This window comes from Cherax quadricarinatus, chromosome 8, assembly GCF_038502225.1.
Source record: "Cherax quadricarinatus isolate ZL_2023a chromosome 8, ASM3850222v1, whole genome shotgun sequence".
NCBI classification, from domain to species: Eukaryota; Metazoa; Arthropoda; class Malacostraca; order Decapoda; family Parastacidae; genus Cherax; species Cherax quadricarinatus.
Genome location: NC_091299.1, coordinates 13,083,020 through 13,104,913, shown reverse-complemented (window position 1 = coordinate 13,104,913; position 21,894 = coordinate 13,083,020). Strand labels below are relative to the sequence as shown.

The window sequence follows — 21,894 nt, the reverse complement described above, 5'->3', positions numbered from 1 at the left end:
TTTCCTGCCATAGCTTATCCTTCAACATTATTGCTACTCCTTCTTTAGCTCTAACTCTATTTGAAACCCCTGACCTAATCCCATTTATTCCTCTCCATTGAAACTCTCCCACCCTCTTCAGCTTTGTTTCACTTAACCCTTTGAGGGTCGACAGGCCCTCTCCGAAACTCGTTCTCAGGGTCGGCCAAATTTAAAAAAAAAAAATTATTTTCTCTTATGAAAAGATAGAGAATCTTTTCCCGATCATAACGACACCAAAAGTTTGAAATTTGATAGAAAACTTACGGAATTATGCTCTCGCAAAGTTAGCGGTCTCGGCGATCTTTACGGATCGGCGATTTTGCCCACTTTGAGCCCCATTTTCGGCCAATTTCACTGTACTAGTCGACAAAAAACATGAATATTTCGCTAGAACTCCATTTTTTCTATCGAATGGGTGCAAGAAACCACCCATTTATAAATTCAACTATCCAGTACAGTGGTCAGAATTTAGCAATTTTGCCAATTTCACACAAATTTCAAAAGATGCCAATTTCGGAATAGGGTCCAGAATAAACAAGAAAGACATTCCTGGCACTAAAATGACATTTCCTCTAGTCATTAGTCACGTCTCAAGGCCCCTCTTATATTCTTTTGCTTTCCACTTTGAATTTTTATTCTCACAAAAAATATAAGATTTACTGTTATGCAGACTACTGCATTAGTGTAAAAAATGGTATAAATATTATTGGTGCACTTGTGAAAGAATATTAGACTCACCAGTTGACGTGTATTGCACGCTTGGCACGATTTGTTTACTTTTGAAGTTTGGTAAAAATCGAACATTTCTGCTACTTTGAGCTCAATTTCAAGGCACCTTTCATTGTAAAACCAGTCAAAATCATCTCAATTTCAGTAATATGTCTTCCATTCTATAAAATGAGACCAAGAAAACTAGAATACAACAATAAATACTATACGAAAATACACTGCAAAGTCGCTGATTTATTAAAAAAAAATGGAAAAAGTTTTTTTTTTCTCATTATGCACCGTGTGCTGCAGGATTTTTTTTAGACTGTGCACACTGACCACATAGACCCATTCTTTCATATGAAGGCCTACCAGCTTTCTCCCACTAGATTTGAGGTCGCTAGAATTTATGAGTACTAGTACGTCAAAAACCCCTACGCGTAAGACGTACTAGTACGACGAAAACCCTCAAAGGGTTAAAGCCAGGACATCCAGTTTCTTCTCATTCATAACATCCACAATCATCTCTTTCTTATCATTTGCACAACATCCAGGCACATTCAGACATCCCACTTTGACAATTTTCTTCTTCTTATTCTTTTTAGTAATCTTTACAGGAAAAGGGGTTACTAGCCCATTGTTCCCGGCATTTTAGTTGACTTTTACAACACGCGCATATATATATATATATATTTTTTTTTATTTTTTTTTTTTTTCAACAAGTCGGCCGTCTCCCACCGAGGCAGGGTGACCCAGAAAAGAAAGAAAATCCCCAAAAAGAAAATACTTTCATCATCATTCAACACTTTCACCACACTCACACATTATCACTGTTTTTGCAGAGGTGCTCAGAATACAACAGTCTAGAAGCATACACATATAAAGATACACAACATATCCCTCCAAACTGCCAATATCCCAAACCCCTCCTTTAAAGTGCAGGCATTGTACTTCCCATTTCCAGGACTCAAGTCCGACTATATGAAAATAACCGGTTTCCCTGAATCCCTTCACTAAATATTACCCTGCTCACACTCCAACAGATCGTCAGGTCCCAAGTACCATTCGTCTCCATTCACTTCTATCTAACACGCTCACGCACGCTTGCTGGAAGTCCAAGCCCCTTGCCCACAAAACCTCCTTTACCCCCTCTCTCCAACCCTTTCGAGGACGACCCCTACCCCGCCTTCCTTCCCCTATTGATTTATATGCTTTCCATGTCATTCTACTTTGATCCATTCTCTCTAAATGACCAAACCACCTCAACAACCCCTCTTCTGCCCTCTGACTAATACTTTTATTAACTCCACACCTTCTCCTAATTTCCACACTCCGAATTTTCTGCATAATATTTACACCACACATTGCCCTTAAACAGGACATCTCCACTGCCTCCAACCGTCTCCTCGCTGCTGCATTTACCACCCAAGCTTCACACCCATATAAGAGTGTTGGTACTACTATACTTTCATACATTCCCTTCTTTGCCTCCATAGATAACGTTTTTTGACTCCACATATACCTCAATGCACCACTCACCTTTTTTCCCTCATCAATTCTATGATTAACCTCATCCTTCATAAATCCATCCGCCGACACGTCAACTCCCAAGTATCTGAAAACATTCACTTCTTCCATACTCCTCCTCCCCAATTTGATATCCAATTTTTCTTTATCTAAATCATTTGACACCCTCATCACCTTACTCTTTTCTATGTTCACTTTCAACTTTCTACCTTTACACACATTCCCAAACTCATCCACTAACCTTTGCAATTTTTCTTTAGAATCTCCCATAAGCACAGTATCATCAGCAAAAAGTAACTGTGTCAATTCCCATTTTGAATTTGATTCCCCAAAATTTAATCCCACCCCTCTCCCGAACACCCTAGCATTTACTTCCTTTACAACCCCATCTATAAATATATTAAACAACCATGGTGACATTACACATCCCTGTCTAAGACCTACTTTTACCGGGAAGTAGTCTCCCTCTCTTCTACACACCCTAACCTGAGCCTCACTATCCTCATAAAAACTCTTTACAGCATTTAATAACTTACCACCTATTCCATATACTTGCAACATCTGCCACATTGCTCCTCTATCCACTCTATCATATGCCTTTTCTAAATCCATAAATGCAATAAAAACTTCCCTACCTTTATCTAAATACTGTTCACATATATGCTTCAATGTAAACACTTGATCTACACATCCCCTACCCACTCTGAAACCTCCTTGCTCATCCGCAATCCTACATTCTGTCTTACCTCTAATTCTTTCAATTATAACCCTACCTTACACTTTTCCTGGTATACTCAGTAAGCTTATTCCTCTATAATTTTTACAGTCTCTTTTGTCCCCTTTCCCTTTATATAAAGGGACTATACATGCTCTCCGCCAATCCCTAGGTACCTTCCCCTCTTTCATACATTTATTAAACAAAAGTACCAACCACTCCAACACTATATCCCCCCCTGCTTTTAACATTTCTGTCATGATCCCATCAGTTCCAGCTGCTTTACAACCTTTCATTTTACGTAATGCCTCACGTACCTCCCCCACACTTACATTCTGCTCTTCTTCACTCCTAAAAGATGGTATACCTCCCTGACCAATGCATGAAATTACTGCTTCTGTTTCTTCCTTAACATTTAAAAGTTCCTCAAAATATTCTCGCCATCTACCCAATACCTCCATCTCCCCATCTACTAACTCCCCTACTCTGTTTTTAACTGACAAATCCATATTTTTCCTAGGCTTTCTTAACTTGTTTAATTCACTCCAAATTTTTTTCTTATTTTCATTAAAATTTCTTGACAGTGCCTCTCCCACTCTATCATCTGCTCTCCTTTTGCACTCTCTCACCACTCTCTTTACCTTTCTTTTACTCTCCATATACTCTGCTCTTCTTATAACACTTCTGCTTTGTAAAAACCTCTCATAAGCTACCTTTTTCTCTTTTATCACACCCTTTACTTCATAATTCCACCAATCACTCCTCTTTCCTCCTGCTCCCACCCTCCTATAACCACAAACTTCTGCCCCACATTCTAATACTGCATTTTTAAAACTATTCCAACCCTCTTCAACCCCATGCATGCGCGCGCAAAACAACCACTCTGAAAGAATAGAGAAATTCCAAGCGCTTTCGTGACTACTCACATTATCAAGGAACTATGAAAGTGAAGCATCCAAGGAAGCTATATAAGGGGTCGGCCAGCACCTCACTATCAGATCCCACAACGGTTAAACACGTGACGCGCGGCGAGCCAACTTGGACAGGTCCTTTGCGAAACTCACCCCCAAGCTATTTATTTGTCCAGTGTATTATTAAATTCTACCCAAATTCTATTGATTATAAATGGATCTAATTTATATAAACCAAAGGAAATATTCATATTATTGTCAAAACTGCTTTTTATGAAACAAGATTCAATTATATTCCTGTCGACCATGGACTTGCTTGATACTACTTTCTCAACTTTTTGAAAATCAATTGGATGGTTAAAATCTCTTACATGAATAAATAGAGCATTGGAATCTTGTCCAGTTCTAATGCTATATTTATGTTGTTTTAATCTTAGTTCGAGATTTTTACCAGTTTGACCGTAATAAACTTTATCGCAAATTTTACAAGGAATCTTAGACACATCCATCAGCATTTTGGGGGGAATTCTTAATCAAAAGTTTTTTTACTGTATCAAGATTTTTGAATACAACTTTAATATTAAAAGTCTTAAGAAGAGAAGGCATATCAACCAAGTTTTCATGGTAAGGGAGAACCAACATATTTTTAGTTGAATAAGGCTGGTTGCCCTTTTTTGGATTATAAAAAGTGTTCCTAGCAACTTTAAAAGATTTATCAATTACATTTCTTGGGTATTTTAAATCATTACCTATTTCATAAATTTTGGATATTTCCTCATCTATGAACTCAGGACTACAAATTCGTAAAGCTCTCAAAATCATTGATGAGAAAACAGACAGTTTGACTCTATCTTGATGCGAGGAATAATAGTGGACATAGGAACAGTTATTTGTAGGTTTTCTGTAAATTTTAAATTTGAATTCATTATTACCCTTAATAATTAAAACATCTAGAAAAGGCAATGAGTTATTTTCTTCAAACTCAACAGTAAAGGTTATAGAATGGGCCTAGCTATTTAATTTTCCAAGAAAATGGTGTATATCTACATTTTTGGGCATAAGACACAAAATATCATCAACATATCTGAACCATTTAGCTCTATTAGGGAGGATTGTGTTGAGTTTGAAGAAAATAACTCATTGCCTTTTCTAGATGTTTTAATTATTAAGGGTAATAATGAATTCAAATTTAAAATTTACAGAAAACCTACAAATAACTGTTCCTATGTCCACTATTATTCCTCGCATCAAGATAGAGTCGAACTGTCTGTTTTCTCATCAATGTTTTTGAGAGCTTTACGAATTTGTAGTCCTGAGTTCATAGATGAGGAAATATCCAAAATTTATGAAATAGGTAATGATTTAAAATACCCAAGAAATGTAATTGATAAATCTTTTAAAGTTGCTAGGAACACTTTTTATAATCCAAAAAAGGGCAACCAGCCTTATTCAACTAAAAATATGTTGGTTCTCCCTTACCATGAAAACTTGGTTGATATGCCTTCTCTTCTTAAGACTTTTAATATTAAAGTTGTATTCAAAAATCTTGATACAGTAAAAAAACTTTTGATTAAGAATTCCCCCCAAAATGCTGATGGATGTGTCTATAAGATTCCTTGTAAAATTTGCGATAAAGTTTATTACGGTCAAACTGGTAAAAATCTCGAACTAAGATTAAAACAACATAAATATAGCATTAGAACTGGACAAGATTCCAATGCTCTATTTATTCATGTAAGAGATTTTAACCATCCAATTGATTTTCAAAAAGTTGAGAAAGTAGTATCAAGCAAGTCCATGGTCAACAGGAATATAATTGAATCTTGTTTCATAAAAAGCAGTTTTGACAATAATATGAATATTTCCTTTGGTTTATATAAATTAGATCCATTTATAATTAATAGAATTTGGGTAGAATTTAATAATACACTGGACAAATAAATAGCTTGGGGGTGAGTTTCGCAAAGGACCTGTCCAAGTTGGCTCGCCGCGCGTCACGTGTTTAACCGTTGTGGGATCTGATAGTGAGGTGCTGGCCGACCCCTTATATAGCTTCCTTGGATGCTTCACTTTCATAGTTCCTTGATAATGTGAGTAGTCACGAAAGCGCTTGGAATTTCTCTATTCTTTCAGAGTGGTTGTTTTGCATATTTTGAAATCACCTGTTTACTGTGATCTTATTGCGCATATATATTTATATATATATTATATATATATATATATATATATATATATATATATATATAATGTATATATATCTTATATATATATATATATAATTTATATATATTATATATATATATATTATATATATATATATATATATATATATATATATATATATATATATATATATATATATATATATATATATATATATATATATAATGTATTTATTTTTTTATTTATTTATTTATTTTATAGGTAGTAGGTTGGTAGACAGCAACCACCCAGGGAGGTACTACCATCCTGCCAAGTGAGTGTAAAACGAAAGCCTGTAATTGTTATACTTGATGGTAGGATTGCTGGTGTCTTTTGTCTGTCTCATAAATATGCAAGATTACAGGTATGTCTTGCTACTTCTACTTACACTTAGGTCACACTACACATACATGTACACGTTTATTTATATACACTCATCTGAGTTTTCTTTGATTTTATCTTAATAGTTCTTGGTCTTATTACTTTTCCTTTTATATCCATGAGGAAGTGGAATAAGATTCTTTCCTCCGTAAGCCATGCGTGTTGTAAAAGTCAACTAAAATGCCGGGAACAATGGGCTAGTAACCCCTTTTCCTGTAAAGATTACTAAAAAGAATAAGAAGAAGAAAATTGTCAAAGTGGGAAGTCTGAATGTGCGTGGATGTTGTGCAAATGATAAGAAAGAGATGAGTGTGGATGTTATGAATGAGAAGAAACTGGATGTCCTGGCTTTAAGTGAAACAAAGCTGAAGGGGGTGGGAGAGTTTCAATGGAGAGGAATAAATGGGATTAGGTCAGGGGTTTCAAATAGTTAGAGCTAAAGATGGAGTAGCAATAATGTTGAAGGATAAGCGTTGGCAGGAAAAGAGGGACTATAAATGTATAAATTCAAGGATTATGTGGAGTAAAATAAAGATTGGATGTGAAAAGTGGGTTACAGTAAGCGTGTATGCACCTGGAGAAGAGAGAAGTGTAGAGGAGAGAGAGAGATTCTGGGAAATGTTGAGTGAATGCGTGGGGAGTTTTGAATCAAGTGTGAGAGTAATGGTGGTTGGGGATTTCAATGCTAAAGTGGGTAAAAATGTTATGGAGGGAGTAGTAGGTAAATTTGGGGTGCCAGGGGTAAATGTAAATGGGGAGCCTTTAATTGAGCTATGTGTAGAAAGAAATTTGGTAATAAGTAATACATATTTTATGAAAAAGAGGATAAATAAATATGCAAGGTATGATGTAGCACGTAATGAAAGTAGTTTGTTAGATTATGTATTGGTGGATAAAAGGTTGATGGGTAGGCTCCAGGATGTACATGTTTATAAAGGGGCAACTGATATATCGGATCATTATTCAGTTGTGGCTACAGTTAGAGTAAGAGGTAGATGGGAAAAGAGGAAGGTGGCAACAACAAGTAAGAGGGAGGTGAAAGTGTATTAACTAAGGGAGGAGGAAGTTCGGGCGAGATATAAGCGACTATTGGCAGAAAGGTGGGCTAGTGCAAAGATGAGTAGTGGGGGGGTTGAAGAGGGTTGGAATAGTTTTAAAAATGCAGTATTAGAATGTGGGGCAGAAGTTTGTGGTTATAGGAGGGTGGGGGCAGGAAGAAAGAGGAGTGATTGGTGGAATGATGAAGTAAAGGGTGTGATAAAAGAGAAAAAGGTAGCTTACGAGAGGTTTTTACAAAGCAGAAGTGTTATAAGAAGAGCAGAGTATATGGAGAGTAAAAGAAAGGTGAAGAGAGTGCAAAAGGAGAGCAGATGAAAGAGTGGGAGAGGCACTGTCAAGAAATTTTAATGAAAATGAGAAAAAATTTTGGAGTGAGTTAAACAAGTCAAGAAAGCCTAGGGAAAGTATGGATTTGTCAGTTAAAAACAGAGTAGGGGAGTTAGTAGATGGGGAGAGGGAGGTACGTATTAGGTAGATGGCGAGAATATTTTGAGGAACTGTTAAATGTTGAGGAAGAAAGAGAGGCTGTAATTTCATGCACTGGCCAGGGAGGTATACCATCTTTTAGGAGTGAAGAAGAGCAGAATGTAAGTGTGGTGGAGGTACGTGAGGCATTACGTAGAATGAAAGGGGGTAAAGCAGCTGGAACTGATGGGATCATGACAGAAATAAGAACATAAGAACGAAGGAACACTGCAGAAGGCCTACTGGCCCATGCGAGGCAGGTCCAAGTCTCCTACCGGCTTAAGCCAATGCACCCAACCTAGTCAGGTCAGGTCACATTGACTTAAGGGAGGAACACGGCAACCGACCTGGTAGCACAAGCTATCAGGTCTAACTCACACCCACCCACATCTACTCATGTATTTATCCAACCTATTTTTAAAGCTACACAACGTTCTGGCCTCTATAACGGTACTTGGGAGTTTGTTCCACTCATCCACAACTCTATTACCAAACCAGTACTTTCCTATATCCTTCCTGAATCTGAATTTTTCCAACTTAAAACCATTGCTGCGAGTCCTGTCTAGGCTAGATATTTTCAGCACACTATTTACATCCCCTTTATTTATTCCTGTCTTCCATTTATACACCTCAATCATATCCCCCCTAATTCTACGTCTTTCTAGAGAGTGCAGTTTCAGGGCCCTTAGTCTATCCTCATAGGGAAGGTTTCTGATACATGGGATCAACTTTGTCATCCTCCTTTGTACATTTTCCAGAGAATTTATATCCATTCTGTAATACAGTGACCAAAACTGTGCAGCATAATCTAAATGAGGCCTAACCAAGGATGTATAGAGTTGAAGAACAACCTGAGGACTCCTATTATTTATGCTTCTTGATATGAAGCCAAGGATTCTATTAGCTTTATTGCGAACACTTATGCACTGTTGTCTTGGTTTCAGATTACTGCTAACCAGAACTCCTAAATCTTTTTCGCAATCCGTAATATTAAGATCTACATTATTTAGTTTATATGTGGCATGGTTATTGTCCTGTCCAACATTTAGAACTTTGCATTTGTCTATATTAAACTGCATCTGCCACTTCTCCGACCACTGCATCAGTCTATTCAAATCTTCCTGGAGTGCTCGAATGTCCTCGTCAGAATGAATTCGACGGCCTATTTTGGTGTCATCGCCAAACTTGCCGATGTCGCTCTTTATGCCCTCATCTATGTCGTTTATGTAGATTGTGAACAGCAGGGGGCCCAACACTGACCCCTGTGGAACACCGCTCGTGACACTTCCCCACTCTGATTTCCAGGGGTCAGTGTTGGGCCCCCTGCTGTTCACAATCTACATAAACGACATAGATGAGGGCATAAAGAGCGACATCGGCAAGTTTGCCGATGACACCAAAATAGGCCGTCGAATTCATTCTGACGAGGACATTCGAGCACTCCAGGAAGATTTGAATATACATACATATAATTTTACAATTATTTTAGAGTATAATTATCATGAAAACATGGAAATTATTCACACTTTGACTTTTCTGGGTTATCCTAGGTGAAATATATAGTGTGATTTATGGCTGAATTTCACAGTATCATGAAATTGTAATAAATTTGGACTGAATATGGCATCTTTGAGCCACTTGCACACACTGTTTGCTGGTAGGGAAGCTGGTGGTGGAACAACTCCTCTTGATTTCTCTGTTTGCTTTTGCTTGTGAGGTATGTTGGAGAGAGTCATCACCTGAGTAGTTAACCACGTTACATTGTGTGCACCCTACTGGCCTTATATTTTTTTCAAATGTATGAATAAATGGAAGGAGACCCAAAAAGTTATGCTGAGGTCAAAAATATTGTCAGGAGGCAGATTTGTGGGTATGAAAAATTGTGTACTACTATGCTAGACACTTTGTAGCTATTTTCATACTAGAATGTTGGACACTGTTAAAGGGTTATAAAAAACAAAACTCAAGGATGAAACATTGTGTGTTTATCATTTACCTCTGTAATACAGTTGCTCTACACTTGGGGGACAGAACTGAGTTGGAAACACCAGGTTTACTTTTGAAAGAATGAAATTATGAGTGATATAAAACCACAAGAAAAAGATGAAAGGCAGAAGAAAAATGCTAGTTTATCTTTCACCTAATGCTTTGGTAGTGTTGCTGCTTTCTCAGAACTCATCCTCCCATTTTTCTGTCATTACCTTCCCTTTTATTCCTACCTCCATTTCACTCTTTCTCCTGACTCCACCTTACCTCTAACCTTTTCCTTCCCATTCCCCTTCCTCCCTTTACCTAAGTCCTTTCCCATCCTACCCCTCCCCTTCATATCTTTTTCCCTCTTCATTGCTCTTCTCCCATTTACCTTTTCACACAAAACAAATTAAACAAAAAACTGGAGAAAAGTATCTCATTTGTTTTCACAACTGTGATTCCAAGAATTATTAAAATCATATGATCAACTGCCTTCTAAACTTAGAGATGAAAGTAAAAGCTGATTAAATGGATTTTATATCTTAAGCTTAAACCTGCATAATCAATCCAATCCAAGTAGTAGGTAGGTGGACAGCAACCATCCTGTCAAATGGGTGTGAAATAGAAACCTGTTAAATTTTTTGCACTCAGGCAGGATTGCTAATCTTTGTGCATAATGAACTTTTAAGATGGTAGGTAAATCTTACAAACTTAAGTATACACATGTCTATATTTTCCTGTGTTTTTTCTATAATTCTTATTCCTACCTTACCAACCTTGGAGGCCTGGTCTGAGACCAAGCCATGGGAAAGATAATCCCCAGAACCACTAGAATAACAGGTCAATTTTATTGCTTCCTAGTTCAGTATTAAATGAGCATGTATTGGGCTACTGCAGTCATCCATTCCTTCTTTATGAATACTTTTATAGTCTTCTATATATTCTGTTAGCATTTTTATAAAGAATGCATCAATTAACATTATCAGAACTTCAGTTATGGATGCATTTGTGTTTTATTTTGCTTTATATCAGTTATTATTTTAATTATTAAAATTTAAAATTTGATTGCATATTCAGAACAATGTTATAGCCTTTATTCTCTTGCTATTTTTAGTATGTAATAGTATAACCCATGTCTATCTTTCTGTAGTTATCAGTTATGCTTCCAAATGAATGTATGTATGTATGTCTGTGGGGACAGGTGGGGGGGGGGCATGTGTCATACAGATGCATTTCAGCTTTTTGTTTTTTTCTGATTGAAGTGCATGGCTCTGAACTTTTTTTTATTCTCAGACCATCAAGCAGGTAGCAGTGCTTCCTTGCAACTATATTTTGTTTTTATCAGTAGCAGGAATCAGATGATGCAGAATTTTTTCCAGCGACACTGACTTGGATGATGCGCTATTAATTGCATTTCTTTCAGTTGCTGAGGCGAAGTAGTTGATTTTCTAAAGCAATTAGGAGATTTAGACAGTGAGTAATTAATTAAAATGTCCATTTCTGTGCTGCTTTTACTTGATTGCTCATTAATGGGACATGCAAGGGTAAAAGTATAATAAGAGTTTCCACGTTTGCTTTTTAACACTAAGTGTAAATGTTGTTAAAAATTTTAAATAAGGGAATATGTATGGTTTCATAATTTTTCATTTAAATCCAGAAGAAATTTAATACTGTATTGTACTTTTTCTTTTGTAGATGCAATAAGATCAGAGTAAACAGGTGATCTCACAATATGCAAAATAATCATAGTGAAAATGTAGTCAAATTCCAAGGGCTTTCATGATTTTCACATTATTCCTTCATAATGTGAGAAATCACAAAAGAGCTTAGAATTTTACTTTTTTTTTCGTATTGGTAGATGTATAAATTAATTTCTGCTTCAAGTAGCACAAGTGTAAACTAAAATAGTTAGCAAGAGTTTGACTGCTGCTTTACTAATAAAATATATGAAAATAACTCAATGATATGCTGCATTTGTAAAAGTTCTAATAGAGGATAGATTCTGATATGATAGCAGTTGTAGCCTTCAAGGTAGAAAGTTCAGTACAAGGGAGTTAGCCAACTTAGAAATGAGTTGTGGTCAGATTGTTTAAATTTAAAAACAAGCCATTCATTACCCCCAAACCTATTATCATTTAGTAATGCAAAGGGTTAGTTGTCACATGATGTAACTGCTGATCAGTGTTCAAAAATAACTTTCTCAGTGCCAGCTCACGAAATCATAATAACAGGATTGCATTCATATCACAGAACAAGTCCTGAAACTCACAGGTCAGTGTGCTAACCACTCAGCCAGCTGGCTCTACAAGATTAATCCAATTAGGTATATTTCCATACACCACAAGGAGGTTAGCATAACTACTCTATGGTATATAGAAATATACATACCTAGTTCGATGAAACTTTAAGAGCTAGCTGGCCGGTGGTTAGCACACTGGCCTGTAAGTTTTAGGACTCTCCTGTCATGGGTTCAAGCCACCTTTCCCCTTTTCTATTCTGTTATTTCTTAATGCTGTATTGTCTTCTTTGTTCATAAGTGTGGATTATTGTAACATTGGTGTTTGTAAGCCAGGGACTCCCTGTAGTACCTCTCGTACTGTTGCCTGATTATACTTTTGATGCCAAGCTGAATTATTTATTCAGCAGTATGACTGGTGGGTATGTGCACTTTCAGCCTGAAAAATGATGATAATCATGATAAATGTACATTTCTTCATTCACCATGCACAAAAGTTTCATGATGTTCATCTACTAGGGAAGATCAACAATTCTGTAAAATAACCTTATTAAATACCTTAGTTTCTAGTATATAAGTCACACCCTCATTTTGGTAGGCATATTCTGGAAAAAAAAAATGCAGTACTTGGTAGGCCTAGCTAGTTGAAGGTGAGCAGTAATAGATGCTGGTAAGCTGCCTTCACTAACACTAGGTGCCATCATTACTGATGGTGGTAAATCAGTAATCATATTCATTAGGCAGATTTGAATACTGTGTTGTATGCAACAAATATTCCAGGCTGTGCAAGGCAGAGCTTGTGCAGCCTGTCTGGTGCACTGCCATCAGCCACCAAGACAAACATAGCTGCCTGTTGCATAGAGACACTACCAGTAATATGTAAATCATAATTTATAATAGTTAATAATTATAAAGTAATCTGGGAAACAATTTTATAGAGGATGAAGTGGTTTGGAGTTCAGTTTGCCAGGACTGCCTCACTAAAACTACCAATTGCCAGTCAGTATCCCTGACCTTGAGCAGGTGCAGGGTAATTTTTAATATGCCTGAAAATACAGTAATAAAATCCAAGTGAAAGTAAACTTAAAATACATGTGGGAACACATTGGTGGAACAAGCGTTCTCAGTAATGTCAACACATTGGGTTTAGAAGTAAAAGTTTGAGGCTTGATATACTACCTTTCACATTTCTTTAATTAATCTTAATTTGGCACTTGTACATGTGTGTGATGAAATTAAGTAATTTTGGGGGTATGGGTATAAAGAAGTTTTTTAAGGTGGCTGCCTTTAGGTTTTGGCCTAAAAGAAATGTCAGTATATATCAAATAAATTGAACTGGACATACACATACACTGTGGGGCATTAACTGTTTTTGTGTTTTTTAACACCAGCTGTTTCCCACTGAGGCAGCGTGACCCAGAAAAAACATGCACCATCATTCATTCTATCAGTCTCGCCAGAGGCATACCACTACTACAGTTCAGATACCCCTCCAGACTGCAAATATCCCCACCCCTTCCTTCAAAGTGCAGGCACTGTTCTTCCCATCTCCACAATTCAAGTCTGGCTAACTGGTTTCCTTGAATCCCTTGATGAAATGTTACCTTGCTAAAGAGATCACGTTGGTGACATTTAGGGCATCAGAAACAAAAGTAGGGAAATGATTGCAGTCTTGCCTCTTAATTCATAATGGGTATTGAGAGAGAAATTTGTTGTTTTACATTGTTACTAAACCCTCACCTTTTCATGTGATCAGTCTTGACTTGTAGATTATGAGCTTGTATCTATACAAGGCCTGTAAGAAATGATTCTAAAAAAATAAAATCTCATTTTGTTTGAACATTAAAACATCAGTAGAAAACAGAAGACAAAGCTTTATAATAATCAGTTAGCAGATGACAGTACTTTGTGAATTCCTGTCAAGTAATGGCAAATGTTTGCTTTGCCATACCTGACTCATTGGCATTTGTTCAGTATTGCTTAATGAATACTGTAATGATTAATTATAGAGTAGACCCAAATTAAATGAGTTTTTGATCATTATAAACTGTATGTTTAATTATAAAAACTGAAAATAATTGGAGATACATAATTAAAATTAGATCCAATGAAATAAAAAAAGTGATGCTAAAGAGTTACTCTCGGCTCGAAAAGGTACATACAGTATTTAATTTTCACTATCATTTGGGAAGTTGTTTCACTGCTATTCACTGAGTATTACTTCTAGTATGACAAGAAGAGCTAGTGAATGTGCTGACACATATACTCTATTTCAAACTGATAATTAGCCATTGCCATTCTTTCAAATTAAAGTTGTGTATTGGTGTTAAAGCATGAGAAACAGTATTAGCCTTTATAAGAAACACACAATAGTATAACTCTTCACACTGCACAGTTGCATGGAAAATTATTTTTGGATCTGCAGAATACTTCACTGATCTCTTGTCACTGTTGTCTTAATATGTGAAGTGGATTTAACATGTGGTCTTGTAAACTAATTATAAGTGTGTGGGGTTCATCTGTTTTTGTACACATTATAATGGGTGGATTGTAATATTAAGACCTTGCCAGATTCTTATTGCACTCAGGTAGTGAGATAAAACTTCCTGTAAATATTTACATTTCATATCTCTGTCACTCGTTTCTAAAGTTGATCAATATTAGCATTATTTTTTCTTCCACTGTACATTATGCTTAAACGTGTTTGTTAAATTACTCCTCTTTCGTTTCACGTATTCTTGTTGTCAGATGCAAGAAAGTAATAACTGCTACACTTAAATGGTAGCCAGGTAAATACTGATTGCTGTAAAAAAAAGTTTTTCTTCAAGAGTCTTCAGAATAAAAGTCACTCTGAGATTCTGGAAAAGATTATGTATGAAGTTACTTGATCAAGAAATTTAGTTGCCTTAAAAAACAGGGCATCAAAGATAGGGAAAGATAGATTACCTTGTGGACTGAGGGAGCGATATTTAGAACTATTCTCAGTTTCATTGCAAACAGGACAGTCAGATATTACAATGAATTAGATGTTCAAAGTAAAAATACGAACAGTGAGCAACGATGTACATATTTCATGAAAAAAAATGTGTACCAAGTGACACTGTTGCTTGGTATGAGTGTCACTTGGGCTACACCATTTTCTTCACCTTACACAAATAACCTACACATAGAAGAAAGACACTTAGGACGGCGTTTCAGTCCGATTTGGATATTAACTAGTCACACGGTTAATGATCCAACTCGGACCGAAATGTCGTCAAAAGTTTTTCTCCTATGTGCGGGTTATTTGTATGTTGTTCCAGTCATGGTATTGTGGTCTTTTGTTCTTCACCTTCATATGTGATGAGCATTCTAATATTTTTAGTAAAAGTAAGTACAGATTTTTTTTTTTAAGTTTTTGACCAAATGTTATACAATAGGACCATTGTATCCATGGAGGATACATTCCAAGGACCTGGCAGGGTTACGGAAACTGCAGATGGTGGTCATTTTTCGATTACATACATACCTATGATGAAGTTTAATTGATAAATTACACACAGTAAGTGGAGAATTATCACTTTTTCAATGATAAGCACTTCATGGCTTATCTTGGGCTTTGAAGAACTGCCAGCATCACTACTTTTGTACTTTGAGGCCATTATTAAGCAAAATTAAAGGTTATTTTCTGGCCATGGTAAACCGCGGATAACTGAAATTGTGGAAATCACACCCGCGAATATGGAAGTTCTCCATCTCCCCCAACAAGTCAGCCATCTCCGACCCAGGCAGGATGACCCAAAAAGAAAGAAAATCCCCAAAAAGAAAATACATCATCATTCAACTCTTTCACCTCACTCACACATAATCACTGTCTTTGCAGAGGTGCCCAGATACAACAGTTTAGAAGCATATATAAAGATATACTATAGCATATCTCTCCAAACTGCCAATATCCCAAACCCCTCCTTTAAGGTGCAGGTACTGTACTTCCCATTTCCAACACTCAAGTCCGGCTATGTAAAAATAACCGGTTTCCCTGAATCCCTTCGCTAAATATTACCCTGCTCACACTCCAACACCTCGTCAGGTCCCAAAAACCATTCGTCTCCATTCACTCCTATCTAACACACTTTTACATGCTTGCTGGAAGTCCAAGCCCCTCGCCCACAAAACCTCCTTTGCCCCCTCCCTCCAACCTTTTCGAGGATGACCCCCCACCCTGGCTTCCTTCCCCTACAGATGTATACACTCTCCAATCATTCTACTTTAATCCATTCTCTCTAAATGACCAAACCACTTCAACAACTGCTCTTCAGCCCTCTGACTAATACTTTTAGTAACTCCACACCTCCTATTTTCCACACTCTGAATTCTCTGCATAATATTTACACCACACATTGCCCTTAGACAGGACATCCCCACTGCCTCCAACCACCTCCTCGCTGCAGCATTTGCAACCCAAGCTTCACACCCATATAAGAGTGTTGGTACCACTATACTTTCGTACATTCCTTTCTTTGCCTCCATGGATAACTTTTCAGAAGGCCCTACTCTAATTAAAAGATTTTGTTCAAATTTTAATAGCATTTTTCCTCAGCTTTTTTTGGGTAAGTGAAACTATTTTGTTTCTGACCATACCTGGAGAGTATTCCGGGGATCAATGCCTCTGCAGCCCAGTCCACGACCAAGCTCCGACCAGGTTAATTTTTTTGGTAAAAGTTAGTCAAGAATGGTGGATATATTCTCATTTCAAGCCTCTTCAAAGGGAATCCCTTGGCAAGGTGAAGAGGTTCTTGATCTAAGGAATCACACCTTTTGTCTTCTTCCTTGGACCAAATTTAATTGCCCTCTCCCACCCCTCCCTCTCCTTTCCACTCTTTCCTCCCCACCCCCTCCCATCTTCTTCTCTCTTCAAGGGGTGTTCCTTGCTGTGGCAAAGAGGCTGTTGGTCGGAGGAATTGGACCCTTCAGTCTTCTTCCTCCGACTGAACCTAATTACCCCTCAATCTTCACCTTCCCTGTCCCATCTTCCCCATCTCTCCTTTCCCATTCCTCTTCCTCCCCATCCCTTCCCCTCCTCCCCATCCCTTCCCCTCCTCCCCATCCTTATCCTTTCCTGTTTTCAGACTTTGGGGTTCTTCCCTCAGGCATTCTAGTTCCTAGGTTGGGGAAAGAGTAGGTAGTCCATCTCATTCTGTTGAGGTCCTTGGTGGCAGTAGTGGAATCTGGATCATTTGGAGATCCAGAGCCCTCTCTGGTCTACTGGGAGAGGCTTTGGGTGTTTTTTGGATGATGAGTGTATCTCTGGAAGCTACCTTCAAGATTCCAGGAAGTGGTGGATGAAGGAGGTATGCTTTATGGCAGGTTTTCAACTGCCCCCCCTCTTTTGTTTGCTGAGGCGGCTTGGTAGAATGAGGTTGCTATCCAGGATTGCTGGTTTACTGGCATGAAGGGTAGGGTATGGCACAGGTTCCATGCCACATCTGCAGTACCGGCTGCGCTGAGGTCCTCTTGGGCACGGAGGGGGGGATTTATGGCCCTTTCATCCCTCCTAGGAGCTATCTCTCCACATTCCCCCCCCCCTTCCCTTACTTTCCTTTTTTTTTTTTTTTCTCTCCTTAAAAAGAGGAGAGACCTAACCATGGAGTTACAAATCCATGAAATGCTCCTCCTGGGCCCCTTTCTGTAGCAGCACCCTCTTATGACCCTGCCTTGTTACCAGACCATCCTTTGGACCTTTCTAATGCTCCTGTATCTTCTGCAGGTGACATTGTGTTGCTGACTCCTTTGACACATCTGACCTCCACACACCTTTGACGATGCTTCCAGCTTCTCCCCATACAGTGTGACAGTTTTCAGATCACCTGCCTGCCTCAAAATGGACCACCTCCGGTCCTGCATCTAAACAACCACAACCTTTCTCTGATGACACTGCTTCGAATGCCTCTCTCTATTCAGAAAAGACCAATGCGACAATCGCTCCCTTTACAACAGCAGACAGTTATATTACACTGATTTATTTGCCACATTTTGGTTATTGCATTATTAAAAAATTGTGGCACAAATTATACAACACTTCGTAAAATTAACTAAACACGGTTCCTTTTGTGGGCACGGAAAAAATTTCCCCAGCTCAAGCTGCCGCCTTGTTGTGGGTCAGCGGGGGAGACCTACCATCATCCCCTTCCCACCCCCGACACTCCTGCCACCCACATCCAAGCCTTTGTGGATACGTGTTCAGTTTCATTCTCTTAGGATTGCCATATCTTGTATCGTCAAGCAATCATGTTGCTGAAAGTGGCAAGAAAAGGTATAAGCATTTAAGTCTTAGTATTAATGAAGAAAATAGAGATAATAGACAAGAGATACCCTGTGGCTTTAATGAAGCGTCAGTTTGTACAATTAAAAAGAAGATATATATACAAGTTTGTGTGATAAATAACTGACTGACTTATTTGACTAACTGACTGACTTGACAGACTGACTCACTCATCATCTGACTTGAGACTGACTGACTTACTGACTTAAAGATAGACTTTTTCACTGAAGAGGACTCTAACAAATCTAGAAGCAGTGCTTTGAAACGATGTCTAAAGCAGCTGATGCCTTAACGCTAGCTGTATAATGTACTGCAGGGTAAAATAAAACAGAAATCCATTACAGAATTTATGCACACTCCAGTACAACCATTGACTTCAGTACCAGAACCTCTACCATCCACCTCAGCCCAGTAGGGCCACAGCATAACTCTCCACTCTTTACAATCATCGACAAACACCAGCACCCACAAGTTAAGCTAATAAATACTATTATTTTTGTTGCATTTGTAGTCTTGAGCAGTAAAAACATAATCATGACAGTGAACTACAATTATGTATTCACTTTCATTTTTGTAATATCTGGAGGTCTCAAAAAAAGTCATACGGCTTTTTTGGGGCTCCCAGAAACGTAACCCAATTTTTCCCGCATTCTTCAGTTTATCTAACATGGATTTTCCTAAGTGTTTTCAGGAATGTAACTACTGTGTAATATAATGGTCTACTGTACCATGCATGGACTAACTTTTTCACTCTGCAGCTGACATCTTCCTCAGACTATCTAATCACAGTATCAGCAAGGCGCTTCTACACCATGTTGGTCGAAATATTTTATGTCATGCTCTCAAGAGTGGTGCACGCGTCGTCACAGTACAAAATGCTAGCCAAGCTCATGATTTTTCTCTCCTTACCATCATAGATGCTATTCCTGTAACACTTCAAAAACACCATTCTCTCAATTCTTGTAGTGGTACTGTCATTCTACCTCATACCATTGTTCAGTGTAATTTTCAGACACGTGGTGACATTCTGGGACGGCTTGAGCCCCAAAACCTTAAGGGTAGTGTCTCCGCCCCGTGGGCGGAGATGCTGAGGCCCCTACCTCAGTACAAGGTGCTCAGTACAAGCACCTCGTACTGTTCTCAAATCTTCATCTTCTTGCTCGGAAGTTTTTGTCTACAAGACCTCTCTCAACTCCTCCCCTTTGCCCCTCTACTTCTCCAAAGTCTAAACAATCCAAAGTGTAAATCTCCTTAAACCTCTCTTTCACTTACACTACATGGACATTTTTCCTTTCCAGTTTCAGTATCTGGTTCTTTACCTCTTACTAGCTCTGTTACAAGTGTGGAGGTTCATCCTCCCCCCCTCGTACGGTCCCTCCCTCTCCTGTTCCCTCTCAAGTTATTTCCTCTTCTGTCCCCTCCAAGGTTTCTTCCTCTCCTGTCCTTTCCTAGGCTTCATCCCAAGTTAACTCTAACCTTTCTTTCCTCCCTTCTTTGGTAACTTCCATCATCACCCCACTCTTTACTCTGCCCCCTTCTATCTCCAGTGTTGTCCCACGTACAACGTCTTTGTCCTCTGAAACACTCGAAGATATCTCTGAATATACTGAGGAGAGTAAATCATTAATGGACACTGCTCCACCTTCCATCACTACTCTTCACTCTTCTACTCTATTTGTACAACTGTTAGGTAAGAGACATGCAACTGTTGGGTATCTATTTCGAAATGTTTCGCCTACACTGTAGGCTTCTTCAGTCAAGTACAGAAAAGTTGATAGAAGAGACTGAAGAAGCCTACTGTGTAGGCGAAACGTTTCAAAATAGATACCTAACTGTTGCATATGTCTTGCCTAACAACCTGTCGGTATTTTATACCATTTTAGTATTCATTTGTACAACTCTTTTCTTTGCAGCGTTCCAATCCTTTGCTGCTTACTCATTTTCCAGTACCTTCATGTGTGGATTTTAGTAACCCTTCTAGTCCATGGATACCTGTTGCTTCATATTTCCTGTATCCTTCTCTTCTCAAATCATGGCTTATCTACAGTGGAATATCCAAGGCCTCAGAGGTAACTGGGGTGAGGTTCAGGTGTTGCTCTCCCAGTTTTCCCCAGTTTGTGCTTCTTTACAAGAACACAAATTGCGCTCCGCTGTGTTTTATTATATTTATCAGATCCTTTTCCCGATGGAACCTTTAATGAAAGTACACTTCTGGTATGCTCCAGTATACCATACCATAAGATCTTTGTTCATACTTTGTTGCATTACACTGTAGCACACATCTGCTTGAATAAGTGGTCAGTGGTCTGTTCTTTGTATCTCTTTCCTTCTCGGGTGTCCTATTGCCCTGACCAGTGTGGTCTGCAAGGTGATGGAACGATTGGTGAATAGACGTCTGATGTGGTTCTTAGAGACACACAATAGCCTTTCCCCTCGCCAATATGGCTTTCGCAAAGGCTGCTCTACTTTAGACCTCTTTCTCCACTTCGGTACATATATTCGAAATGCGTTTGTTAACAACCACTCTGTCCTAGCGGTCTTTATCGATCTAGAGAAGGCATATGACACCACTTGGAGGTATAACATTCTAGCCCAAGCCCACTCCTTAGGCCTCCGCAGTAATCTACCAAACTTCATTGCTGCTTTCTTGTCCAATAGACGTTTTCGGGTCTGTATTGGTGCCTCGCTTTCCTCAGACTTTGTGCAAGCTGAAGGAGTCCCACAAGGTTGTGTCCTCAGTACTACTATTTTTCTCTTAGCTATAAATGACCTACCTTCCATTCTTCCTTTGCATATTTGGTCATCACTTTATGTTGATGACTTCACTATAGCATACTCAGGCGCTAACTGTCGACTAGTAGCAGCCTCCCATGGCTTTAAATTTTCCAGTACGAAAACCCGATTCATTACCTTCACTAGACGCCTGCTTATACCGGATACTCCCTTGTACTTACACAGTTCACGTATTCCGACGTGATACGGTCCAGTTTCTGGGCCTGCTCTTTGACCGCCAGCCGACATGGAAACCTCGCATTTCTTCGTTAAAGACAACTCGCCATGGTCAGCTACATCTCCTTTTAAGGTTCTTGCACATTGTTCATGGGGAGCAGATCGTCACACTGCATTCCACCCTAGTCTTGTCAAAGCTAGATTATGGTGATCAGATCTGTTCTGTGGCTTCTCCTGCAACTCTATCTAAGTTAGATCCTATTCATCACCAAGGTCTTTGCCTGTGCCTTCGTGCCTTTCATTCGTCCCCTGTTGAGAGCCTCTATACAGAGGCGAATTTTCCATCCTTGTCTGCTCGCTGTGATGCTCATTGCCTTCGCTATTATGTTCGATCCCATGACCTCTACAATCCTTCCATATATAGGATAGTCACTGATGTTAGTAAACG

The 21,894-nt window shown here is 38.5% G+C and overlaps 1 protein-coding gene across 12 annotated transcripts in view; it reads left to right on the top strand.

Moving 5' to 3' along the window:
* The window catches only part of Csp (Cysteine string protein), a 338,068-nt gene that overhangs the window by 287,697 nt on the left and 28,477 nt on the right, over nt 1-21,894 (top strand). The window contains exon 10 of one of the 12 annotated variants that reach the window (XM_070082887.1): nt 11,384-11,433. The exons of the other annotated variants lie outside the window; for them this stretch is intronic. Coding sequence (XP_069938988.1) covers nt 11,384-11,400 — 17 coding nt within the window. The 3' untranslated portion in view covers nt 11,401-11,433. The remainder of the gene's footprint in view (nt 1-11,383; nt 11,434-21,894) is intronic. 12 annotated transcript variants of the gene reach the window in all.